We start from the raw sequence: 12,398 nt of genomic DNA, 5'->3' as shown, positions 1-12,398 counted from the left end.
CAATCAGTTAAGTTCCATTTTATTAGCTTGTCAGGTATTTATCAGCAACTTTAAATCCAAGAATTATGGGGCTGATGATACCTGGCATCTTTGGGCTCATGGACTACTTTACCTATTCCTAAATATCTCTAGGGCACAAGGACTGTCATTTCATTTGGCAATCTATTACAGTGCTCAGCTACCTACCTGTCAACAAGCTGCTTTATTTCTTTCCTATGTATCTTGGGAGATCTCAGAACAACCCTATTTTATTTTCCCAGATGAGCAGACTTGGTGATGCAACGTTTCTTTTTTAGTTCTTTATTCACTAGACTTGTTTTTATTAACCACAGCAGAAAGCCAAGCTAAATCTAAAATCACTTTTACATTCTTCCCTGCTTTTAATCATGAAGGGAGAATATTTTTCAACCTTTCAGATTCATCCTGAGATACAGGTCTCCTCAGTTGTTTCAATTCCAGTGTACAATGGGGGTTTTAGGTCTTGAGGGAAAAAGGTTTACGTTTCTTCAGACATAATTTTTCCCTAGATATATATACCTTATATACTTCCCCAAATCTATGAAATTATATATCCTCATTAACATTTATCTTTGATCATTATCCATGATTGCTAGATTTGGGCAAGATTTATGTAAAGATATATGTCATCATCTATCCATCTATCCAACTAAAAAACACACACACAAAAGAATTAATCTGATTTGCCATAAAGCAAGCAACAGGTAGCCTCTTTTACAGGGTAATTATGAGAAATCTACCAAATCCTGCTCAGAATTCGATCCTGGAAATAACAAAACCTTGGCCACACTAGTTCTTCATCTCTCCATTCACTACCCTTACAGGAGAGCTACCAAAAGAAGTCTTTCACATCTGTATGGAAAACTAGAGGTATATTTGCCCATCAACCTTTAGACCTAAAGTAAAATCAGAAGACGAGTTTCTCACTGGGAGCAATACTGTCATTTAGGGTAGGACAATTCTTCATTGTACTTGAATGTCCTGGGTGGGTTTGGATGTTTAGAACCCCAGCCCCTGCACCACAAATGTAATAAATGGTGGTCCCAGGTGTTGAGACCACTGAAAAGGCACCCCCCACTCTTTAAAACCCCTCTAAGGGGCTTCCCTGGTGGCGCAGTGGTTGAGAGTCCGCCTGCCGATGCAGGGGACACGGGTTCGTGCCCTGGTCCGGGAAGCTCCCACATGCCGCGGAGCAGCTGGGCCCGTGAGCCATGGCCGCTGAGCCTGCGCGTCCGGAGCCTGTGCTCCGCAACGGGAGAGGCCACAACAGTGAGAGGCCCGCGTACCGCAAAAATAAATAAATAAATAAAACCCCTCTAGGAACTACAGTGTTGCCCCTAATGAGTGCTGAGATCCACCCAAGTCAAACTGATAATTTAAAAAGCTTCCTTGATATACACAGAGGAGAATCTGATATTCTTGAAAACACAGCATTTTTCTAAATTTAACGAAACCAATAAAAATTATATTGCCGGAGTATTACAGGGAGTTTTATTTTCATTTGATTCACACTGCCAGTAAAGAATAGAGTCTCCCTATTAGGTGAATGGAAGGATTTCACTACCCCAGAGTCCAACCTGTTGCAGACAGACAGGGAACAGAAGAATTAGGCTCAGCCAGCAGTTTCTGCTCAAGAGAAGCTCAACATTCCCAATCTGAATTCTGGAGAGCAGGAGGTCGAAGACCATGTATAACACTTTCAAAAGAGCTACACACTTATGGGCAAATGTATAGGCTGAGATGCCAAAGGACAAAGGCTGAAGAGACTTAGGAAGGAAAGAAGAGAGAGAGAAGTAAGGCAGGAACCAAGATAATCTTGGAAAGCAACCTGAAATTCCAACTCGCTGCTTCAACTGTAAACCCAGTTACGTTATCTAAAGGGAGCTGCAAACGCTGAGAAGAGGCTTCAGTTAGATTCTGACCACACTGCAGGAAAGTACAGCACACATCTAACCTTTGCTGGTTTTAGTCGGTTCTGAGGACATATTTCCAGTCTTCTTCTTTTTTCTTGGGACAGGTACACATTTCCGGTCAAATGTAACAGGACTATACTGAGGGAGGCTGTTGAATTTCTTTTCAAATTCTTCATCCAGCTTTGCTGAGCTAATAAAAGAGGGGAGGGGATAGAATCAATCAGCACATGATGTAAATATTTAAACAGAAAATGATCTAAGATATATTTAAAGATATTCCATTTGAAAATGGGGTCCCTAAGAATTAGGGCATTATTAATAAATTCTGTGCAAGGACAAAAAACATCTTTTCAGAAATGCTTGAGATTTACCAACACAATTTTCTTCATAAACTCATACAACAGGTTATTACCTTAGAAAAGTAGAAACATTATATAAAAATAGCAGAATATTTTTTAAAGTGGAGAATTTGCTGTTCTTTCCATTGGCGTGGGAATTTTTCATTAAGTTCAATACAAAGCATATTCCATCCAGACAAGTTTCTCATTCTAAAGATTCTCGTGTGTGTGTGTGTGTGTGTGTGTGTGTGTGTGTGTGTGTGTGTGTGTATGCAAGCTTACTGACAGTATGGTATATTGGTAATTTTGTAAGCTTAATTTAAAAAAATTATTGACTAGTACGTGATTAAAATATACACACACAAAGAAAATGCAAACAAATATTCTGAATATTAGAAAAAAATTCTGGGCAGTTGACCAGGATGAGGACAAGATACTCAGTGAAAAAAGTAAAGCCAATTTTCAAAGAACACAACTGGCAGAGAGGCAACATTGCCTTAACGCAAACCACAAATGACTTCATAAATGCCACCAGCAAGCCACCAGCAAAGTTGGGAAATCCTTGGGTTGCTTTTGACTGTCTGTAAGTCCCCCTCACAGCAATGGCAGTATGCCTGCTGGATCCTAGGCTAGCTGCTGGCTTTCATTTATAGTGAGACTTATTAGCTAAGATGCAACCCAAACAGATGGGAGAAGCTGCAGAACTGCTGTGCTTGGTAGATGGAAAATGGAAAGCGTACTGAGAAGAGAGCAGCTTTGAGTACCAACTTACAAGAAGTTAACGTGTTAGGCTGCTACCTGAGGGATGTCCTTGAGGTGTGTCCACTTAAGACTATTCTCAGTTTTGGAGAAATGTACAGGAATTGGGAGCAGAGATAAGACAGTCAGATGACCATCAGAATGGCCAACTGAAAAAGGCCACTACTAAGTTCTAACAAAGCAGTGAAGGGTGGTGGGTGGGAGTGATGTTCCTCCCTTAATAAAACTGTCTTTTCTCATTTCAGTTAATAAATATTTATACTAATGGAAAATCAGATACTATCTGATACTAATCAGATGCTGTCAGAAAGCTATCTATGAGTCGTAAATTTTTCAGATACTCTGGATAACCAAAAGAAAAATACGAAAATGCAAGCTGTAACTCCTTAGGTCCTTTCTTTTTTCAACTAGAATAATTACCTATGTTTTTCGTGGAGAAGTCTATAAAAGTAGAACTGCCAATACTGAGTGAATTTTCCTTGGCTATAGTTAACTAAACAGGGAGCACACTTTCTGCAATAAAAAGGTTTAAAATGCTCATTTAGAAATCTCAGAGAAGACTGACAGGATCTGGCATTTTTCACTGCTCATGAACTATGTTGACATGTTCCAAACAAAGCAAACCCAGATAGTCTGATTCTGATAGGCCAATTTGTATAGAAGGGAGAAGAGGAAAGATCAGAGTTTTATCACCGATTTAGCCTGCAGAAAACCACACTCCCAGTTAAATACATGTGGCTTCCTTAGAAATGATTAAAACAAAAAAAAATACCCCACATCCCAATCTCTTTTCAGGAACAGATTTTCAAAAGATTGTTTCACTTTTCTTCTTCCTCAAAGAAGACTGGTAAAAATCTCTCTCTCATAGCTTCAGCAGTTTTGAATGGAAGCACCAGAGAACTTTCTGCTGGGGAGCCTTCATGCCTGCTTAATTCCCCTGGCCTTCATATTGTTTGCAACAAGACCTGCTTCCTTCTCAGTTTGCAGACCCACAGGGCACTGGTAGTTCCAGGAGATATAGAGCACTGGTCCTGATGCTCAATTGTCACTTTTTAAGAAAATCATGCAAATACTTTTGTATTTGACAATGACAAATGTGAGGATTTTCATGTCATTCTTTAAGCATAATGTCAGCAAAACTAATTTGAACTACTTTGGACTTTTAAAAACGTTAGAAACAAAATATATAAAATTATAAATATATCATCTCGATATATATAATATTGAGGAATCATCATCACAAGAAATAATTTCCACCCTCCCACTGTATGATGAGGGCCTTAAGATTAACCAGACCTTAAAGCACTGTAACGTCCAGTTGAAAAAGTACACTATCCCACAAAAAGAAATGCAGATATTTATGGATAAACCAAGTATAATACTCCCAAATGCATAAAATTTGCATGCCTCTAACATACTTATGAAAAAATATGGAAAATATATTAAAATGTACTTATTTCTAGTCAATGTATTCTTTTCAAATTGGGCTAATGAGAAATCTCAAAGGAATTTTAAAGCAGTACAACTGAATATACAGATGATTTCTTCACCAATATAAAGTACTGAATCTCCTAACAAAATGCTTTCTGTTAAGATTGGTATTAGGAGTCTGTTTTATATAATAAAAAATGAAATAATTCTTTTTTTTTTTTTTAGAGTTTTATTAATTAATTAATTTATTTTTGCTGTGTTGGGTCTTCGTTTCTGTGCGAGGGCTATCTCTTGTTGTGGCAAGCGGGGGCCACTCTTCATCGCGGTGCGCGGGCCTCTCACTATCGTGGCTTCTCTTGTTGCAGAGCACAGGCTCCAGAAGCGCAGGCTCAGTAGTTGTGGCTCACGGGCCTAGCTGCTCTGCGGCATGTGGGATCCTCCCAGACCAGGGCTCGAACCCATGCCCCTGCATTAGCAGGGAGATTCTCAACCACTGCGCCACCAGGGAAGCCCTTTTTTAAAATTTTTATTTATTTTTATTTATTTTTGTGGTACGCGGGCCTCTCACTGTTGTGGCCTCTCCCGTTGCAGAACACAGGCTCCAGACGTGCAGGGTCAGTGGCCATGGCTCACGGGCCCAGCCGCTCCGCGGCATGTGGGATCTTCCCAAACCGGGGCACGAACCCGCGTCCCCTGCATTGGCAGGTGGACTCTCAACCACTGCGCCACCAGGGAAGCCCATAAAAAATGAAATAATTCTTAATGATTTTATCTTGATGTATGCTCTTTCTTGATACTGCATTTTAATACATAATTAATTGCTGAATATTCTCTGTATCAAGAGAATACTTAATCTAATATTTTAATCTCAGAGCATTAGAACATAGCTTACACAAAACAAAGTCAGAGGTAGAAACATAATTTTATCTACATTTTCAGCTGTCATTATTTTATAAACATGTACATAACCTTCAGAAATATTAAATGAAGTACATACAGTATGTAAAATGAGCAAAGTATAAACATACGTATATAATATCCATCATAAATTTCAGATGAGAAATGCATCCTGGAGATGTATTGTAAATGTAAAACATATATAATGTAACGCCACTAATACAAGATGGACCTCCGTTCAAACTCAGGCCTAAGTCTAAAATCTACACATTTTGTACTATACTTAAAACATGAATGACACTATCACTCACACAACCATGCTAACAGCAGGAATCATGCGATACACTTGATTTGTGTTCCTTCATGTGCTTACTAAGACGGCAGGAGGTGCTAACTGGATACTCCAAGAACAAGCAGTTAGTGATCTGTTTACCTTGAAAATACCACCACATTTGGGGTCTGTGCTGTGTGTCTGACTGTGCTCACAGACACTTACCCAAGGAGAGAGTCTTCCTTTGGCTTTGTCTTCTTGAACTTCTTGCTTCCACTGGTCCCACTCTGGTTAAATGTCCAGCTTTCTTCATTCCAACACCCTTCGTGATCAGAGGAGTTTCCTTTTCCTGAGCTTCGTTTCCCTAAGGAAATTCAAAAGAAAGAGTGTGCTTGGTATATTGGGATGGAAGGGAAATCATCTTAGTTGCTTCACAAGTGATCTCTTGACCCCTTAGGTATCATTTGCATGATGCCATTTGTAACTATTTCAGATTCCTCAGAGTGATTCCTGATGGACCACCTTTAATAACAGAACATGCAAAAAAGTAACTTACAGACTCTGAGATCCACAATCTCATCATAGCAGGTGCTACATGACTCATGAGACAGACTAACTATCAATACTACTAATTTTTCCATTAGATAATCAGCCTGAGGTGTGGGAGCCCTTTTCTGGTATGCACTATTAATTCTAATTTCCCCAAGACTTACTGGAATGACATCCCTGGAGAACTATGTACTCTCAAGGATCTTCATTCAGGACTTGTTAGACCTATTTTCACACATCTCTATAGTTGGAATTTAGCTTGGCAACAGGTAGTCCCCTAGCCAGATACTATATTTTAAAATAGATGAATTTATATGAAACACTCTATGGAATAAAGGTATATATATTAACTGGTTTCTGGATACTGTTATGTTTCAAAGAGCTCTTCACTTCAACTACAGTTTTGATTACCTCGTGGGGAGGGCCAGATAAGTTATTTGCTTCTAGAGTCTACAGGTCAAGATTCTGCCAAACATATCTGCTTGTTTCAGAAAATTATTACCATCAATTTTAAAAACCAGACTTAAGAGCTCTACACATGCAATACTGATCCTTCAAAACAAAAAGCCAGCCAACACCAGTAAAAAAAAAGGTTGGAGTAACTTTGAATACTTATATTCTGAGAACCACGTACAAAGTGAATAGAAACTCCCCTTAACGGTGCTAAAAACATATAGGTAAAATGACAAATGTATATAATCTAAAAACTGTAAAGAATTGTACAAATGTAAAATATTATTTTGATACTATACTGTTCTTTACTGTGGTTCTTTTCAATACGTTTAAAGGAGAAATTCTGCTAGGTTTCCATGTTCTTTTCAGATTTAGGGAAGTCACTTACCTCTGTCAACATTAGCTCGCAGAGAGGTGAGCATACCCTCAGACACCAGGGTTTTATAAAGAGCACCTTTGCAAGACCTCTCGGATTTCCGGGAGCCACAAGTCTCTATTTTTCTGTGACAGTCACTGTCCTCAGGCTTGGCCTGTCCCGATAGGCTGGGTGGTAATGCATCCTCCGTAGGGGTCAATGGTTCTGCTTTTATACCCTCTGGCACCTCACCAGAAATGTTCTTGCTGGCAGAAATACTGATAAAATCTTGAGGTCTTGACTCTTTGGTGGTGTCTGAGGATTTCTCCTTTGACATTTTCTTCTCTCTTGATTTCACTTTCTTCTTTGGTGGCTTGGCATCCAAAATGCTTCCCTTGCCACTTGAGGACGTGCGGACCTTCTTGCGAGGGGTTTCTCCAAGCTTCTCGATGCCCCAGTCTCCCTTTGCAACAGCTTCAATGGTGTACATGACACTCTCGATATCAGATTCCGAGGACTGCCTCTTTTTGCAAGTCTTCTTGGGTGTGGATTTATCATTTCCATGTCGATCCATTTTGTTTTTCTTCTTTTTCTTTTTTAGCTTTTCTGGTTTGCTTAATGCTGTGGGATCCTCAATGATCATAATTCCATGAGGATGGCACATGTGATCCTTTCTACTGGGAACATCGCTTATTATGATCTTGCTACTGGCAGAGTAAGAAAAATCAGGGAAGTGACTACACTTTTGATCTTCCTCTAATTCTTCCTTTTTAATTTCTTTGGGAGCTTCCATTTTTATACCCATTATATCATCCATTCGCAGCTCCTCAAAATTTCTTAATTCCTTAGAATCTCTTACATTTTCCTTAGCTGATTTTTCAAATTCTGCTTCTTTCTGTAACCTGGCTTCATCTATTTTCTCCATTTTTATTTCTCTTTCTTCCTTGCCCTTCTCCAATTCTTTAATTCTTCCGCCATCTGATTCTTTTGCTTTTATTAGCTTTGATTCTTCCATTTTCACCCCCTCTGATGCCAGGCACATCTAAACAGTTAAACATGAGAGAACAAACAAAATACATTATTCTATACTTGAAACTAGCTTAAACTTTTAAATTACATTCTTTTAAAAAATAATCAAAACAAACTTCAAACTTTACAAGTCCACTTCTGCCAAAGTAACTTAAATTATTCAAATTAATAAAAGGCTTTGTAATATATTCATTCAACTCTAGAGGAGTATATACTCAAATTCTCACTTTCCAGCTTCTCATGAAGGTTTCCTCTGAAAACAAGATTTGGTAAAAGAAGGATGGGATCTAGAACTGAAAGACCTGAGTTTGAGTCTTAATTTTGCTACTTGCTAACTCTGCACCTAGGATGAGTCATTTCAGTCCTCATTCCTCTGTTGTCTTTGTAAAATAAAACTGATAATAGTTGTCTCAGAGGATCCTGTGAGGTCTAAGTGAGATGATGCACATATGGCAGTACTTAGTAAATAATCCCCAAACTCTATTCAGATATTCACCTTTTCTTTTTCCTTGGGGAAATGAGAGAAATAGCAACAATTTCTATCTACCTGCTTAAAATTAGAAATGATAAGATGATTCACTAAAGATCTACAGAAGGTTCTGGTTAATGAACAAAACATTATAGGTCCACAAATGCCAAAAGATAACCTGAAAGATCACAAAAGCTCTGAAAAATAAGTGGGGGGTGGTTGTTTTTTTTTTTAAATCCATTTGATGGCAAACTTGATCTGATCCAAACTTACCTGGCTGCAAATTCTGACCAGAACTTTTATCTGACTTAATGTGACTATTCATGTTTTTGCTATTAAGTCTCCATGAATTTGAATATATATTAGGGGAATTAATGGCACACTGTAAGATACACACACTGCATCATTTTCCCTAAAATCTGAAAAATTTTGAGCCCCCAAACACATCTGCGAGCAATTCAGTTAAGTTTTTAAACTCCCCAAATTTCACATATAGGACATTAAAGGAGAAACTCGCCATCTTCCTCTCCAGCAACTATGTACCTTGAAACTGCAATCTAAAAGCTATTTTCTAAAAGAGGAAATTACAGCTCATTGTAAAATTCATTTTCAGTACCTGGCTTTTCATTCAAAAACACTCCCCGTAAGGCTCCCCGGTGCTAGGCTCAGTGGGGGACACTAAAGGTGCAAAGATCAATAAGGTCTGTCCCATGATTCCTGACAGCTTCCACCCCAGCCCACCAGCCCCTCGGAGGGATTCATCACGAGTCACTACAAGGCTGATGAAGCCAACGGCAGCAGAGGAATTCTTAACCATTACTCATTTTATCTACTCTGCACTGTCAATTTAGAGGAAAAAAGATTATTAGGGCTTGCTGAACCCCCCTAATCAAGTACATGAGTAGGAAACTGATCTGTTTTAAAAGAAAAATAACCATTTTATGGAATGGCAAGTTGTCAGAGATTGTTAACAGCTATAAAATTCATTTTTTAAATGGATAATACATTGAATTAAACATCAGATACTATTTTACCTCATTTTTTCCCTTAGTACTTTCAGTATATCTCAAATCCTTCCATGAGAATTATGTTATGATTAGTAAGTCTCGCAAGAAGCTGGAGAAGGGGCGGGAGGAGGCAGACAGTGCAAGGTTTTTTTTAAAAAATGAACATGACAAGAGTACCCAGCCCTTCAGGATCATTCAGAGGGAAGATGTGTAATATCATGAATTCACAACAGAGCTGCCTTTTTCAGGAAATCATGTAAGTTAACTTTTAGACCTCAGCAAGCAGTTATGAAGACTGAGAACTTCCCTTTATTAAACCTAACCAGAAAGAAGATCAAAGCAAAACGTTAAATTAATTCTGAAACACTGGGATACATATCATCTTCCCTGCATGCTTTATTCTCAGGGGAGATTTGCTGTTTTTGTATCAATTTTGGAATAATTTTTATTTTCCTTTCTCAATTATCCTAGTCCTTCATGAATCTAACTATCCCATGTGGGGAGAGAGACTATGCTAGAAGAAGGCTAGAAAGGCATCCTCAAGGTGAATTTTATAGTTTTCAATCACTATCACTCTGGTGGCCTTTAATAAGTCACTTTAGGGACCTTTGCCACACAAGCACTGATTTTGCCAACGGTTTGCATTTGCACAGGTTCATCTTAGCAAACCCAATAACACTTTGCAAACTCTATTCTCAGCTTCAATGTATTTCAAAACAATTCTCCTCATCACCCCTGACAGGATTCTACAGCTAGGAATGAAATGGAACAAATGCAGACATTCTCTCTGGGGACATATTCTGGGAAACAGCATAATATTTCTTGGGAAGGTAATTACCCCGAACACTAGTCATGCTTTACTTCCTTGTTTCAGGCTCTTAAAGTTTTTTCATAAATAGAGCATGTTAATTCTAAATTATAAGAAAAACAATTACATGGCTGGAAGTTAAGCTATAAAAATAAAACTAATAACTACAATTCTCACCAACCAAACCCCCAAATAAACACAAATCAAACTCTCAGAGTTGGTGTCACTCTAGACTTACCTAATTATCTTATCTAATGTTATCTAATTTAACATTCTTCCTAATGTAGCAACTCATTTTATTATAAAAGTCCTGAGAGTTATACAACTTTTTGCACAAAGACAGTGACCATATTAGAGGGCAATGCTGTTTGAAATTTTTAAAATATTGAGCAAAAATCTATAAATCCTACCAGTCCTGGTTGTTCCCTGAAGTCACTTAAATTAATCCACTCCTTCTCTCATGTGACAGACTTTTAAATCCTAGAAGATAGACTTTATGTTCCCGTGAGTCTCTTCCCCGGGAACAACTGCTCATTATATGTAAAGGCTTCCCAACCTTTCAAAAGTTGGGTCCCTCTTATCCAGATGCAGTATGGTTGTCCTGAAGTGAGAATGGACTTTATTGAAATAAGCTGGGTTTCTGTGCAAGCACCATACTTGCTTGCCTAAGGCCACACAGTGAGCTAGGCAGGTAGCTTATACCTGAACCCACATGAGGATATAAAGGCTGAGAAATCGTTAACAGTACATCATCCTCCGCTGGGTTGTTGCCAGGCAAAAGTAAACAAATGTGTGCAAATAAAACTCATAAATGACATAAAGCTTATAAGGGCTGGAAAACAATGATGTTTCAATTTAGCAGTATTTTAGATTAAGTTCCTAGCCTTTCTGTAATACTCTAGATGAAAAGTGGAGTTATTTGTCAGTTGATAAGGACACTAATCTTCTAATGAGAACCAAAGATGAACTTGCCCCACTGTTTTTATTTTTAATTCATTTTTACCGGAGTATAGTTGCTTTACAATGTTGGGTTAGTTTCTGCTGTACAGCAAAGTGAATCAGCTATACATATACATACATCCTCTCTTTTTTGGATTCCTTCCCATTTAAGTCACCCCAGAGCATTGAGTAGAGTTCCCCGTGCTATACAGTAGGTTCTCATTAGTTACCTATTTTATACATAGTAGTGTATATATGTCAATCCCAGTCTCCCAATTCATCCCACCTCCCCTCCTCCTTGGTATCCATACATTTGTTCTCTATGTCTGTGTCTCTATTTCTGCTTTGCAAATAAGATCATCTATACCATTTTTCTAGATTCCACATATATGCGTTAATATATGATATCCCACCTGTTTTTAAAAAAACAGGTCAAAACTTCTGGCTTGTATTGGGCTTGTGGTCAACTAAAATCCTGGATTACCCACATACTATACTGGGAAGCTTGGTCTCTCCCATTCTGTATCTTTATACTTTTTGTAACTAGATGCAAGAGTTTCCATTTTTCCTTACAAAGTATATCTTTTCAAAATTTGAGTTAAATTACCTTCCAGCTTTGTGTTATAGACACATTTGATAAAGTTGCTTTTTACGTCTTTGTCTAAATCTTTGGTAATAAAGTTGAGTAGGTCATGGCCAAGGACAGAGCGTTCTGGCAAACCTCTAGAGCCCTTTCATCAGGTTGATTTGAACATTAATAAGCTCCAGCAATCTAAGAATGTTTAATAATCCAGTCTAAACTCCCCCTATTTTGTTTACAAGGACATCATAAGATGTCTGTCAGAAGTTTTGCTGAAATCTGGGTACAGTATGCCATTAGCATTCTCATAGCCTATTTTATAAGCATACAAAATAAAAAATGAGGATGGCTTGTGCACCAGTCAGGGTGTAACTATGCAAACAGAAACAACTTAAAGCATATCTAGCCAAGGGAATTTAATGCAGGGAATAAATTAATTACACAGGGATACCAGAACAGGAGGTCGTGAGGTAACCCAGGGATTAGCAACAGCAGGAAGGCACAGTAGGGACAAATGGCGGAAGGAGCGTTACGAAGCCCAGGGGCTAGGTCCCTGGTGGAAGATAGACCTGTGGTGGGCCA

At 38.4% G+C, this 12,398-nt stretch overlaps 1 protein-coding gene across 8 annotated transcripts in view; it reads right to left on the bottom strand.

Moving 5' to 3' along the window:
- BBX (BBX high mobility group box domain containing) overlaps positions 1-12,398 on the bottom strand; it is a 282,022-nt gene that overhangs the window by 29,174 nt on the left and 240,450 nt on the right. For all 8 annotated transcript variants that reach the window (XM_060010595.1, XM_060010596.1, XM_060010594.1 and 5 more), the window contains 3 exons: positions 7,018-8,026; positions 5,853-5,991; positions 1,973-2,121 (listed from right to left, as the gene is read on the bottom strand). In XM_060010595.1, the coding sequence (XP_059866578.1) occupies positions 1,973-2,121; positions 5,853-5,991; positions 7,018-8,026 (1,297 nt within the window). The remainder of the gene's footprint in view (positions 1-1,972; positions 2,122-5,852; positions 5,992-7,017; positions 8,027-12,398) is intronic.

The sequence above is a fragment of the Delphinus delphis genome, chromosome 4 (assembly GCF_949987515.2).
Source record: "Delphinus delphis chromosome 4, mDelDel1.2, whole genome shotgun sequence".
Classification (NCBI taxonomy): Eukaryota; Metazoa; Chordata; class Mammalia; order Artiodactyla; family Delphinidae; genus Delphinus; species Delphinus delphis.
The sequence above is the reverse complement of the archived record's forward strand: the minus strand, read 5'-3'. Positions and strand labels throughout refer to the sequence as shown.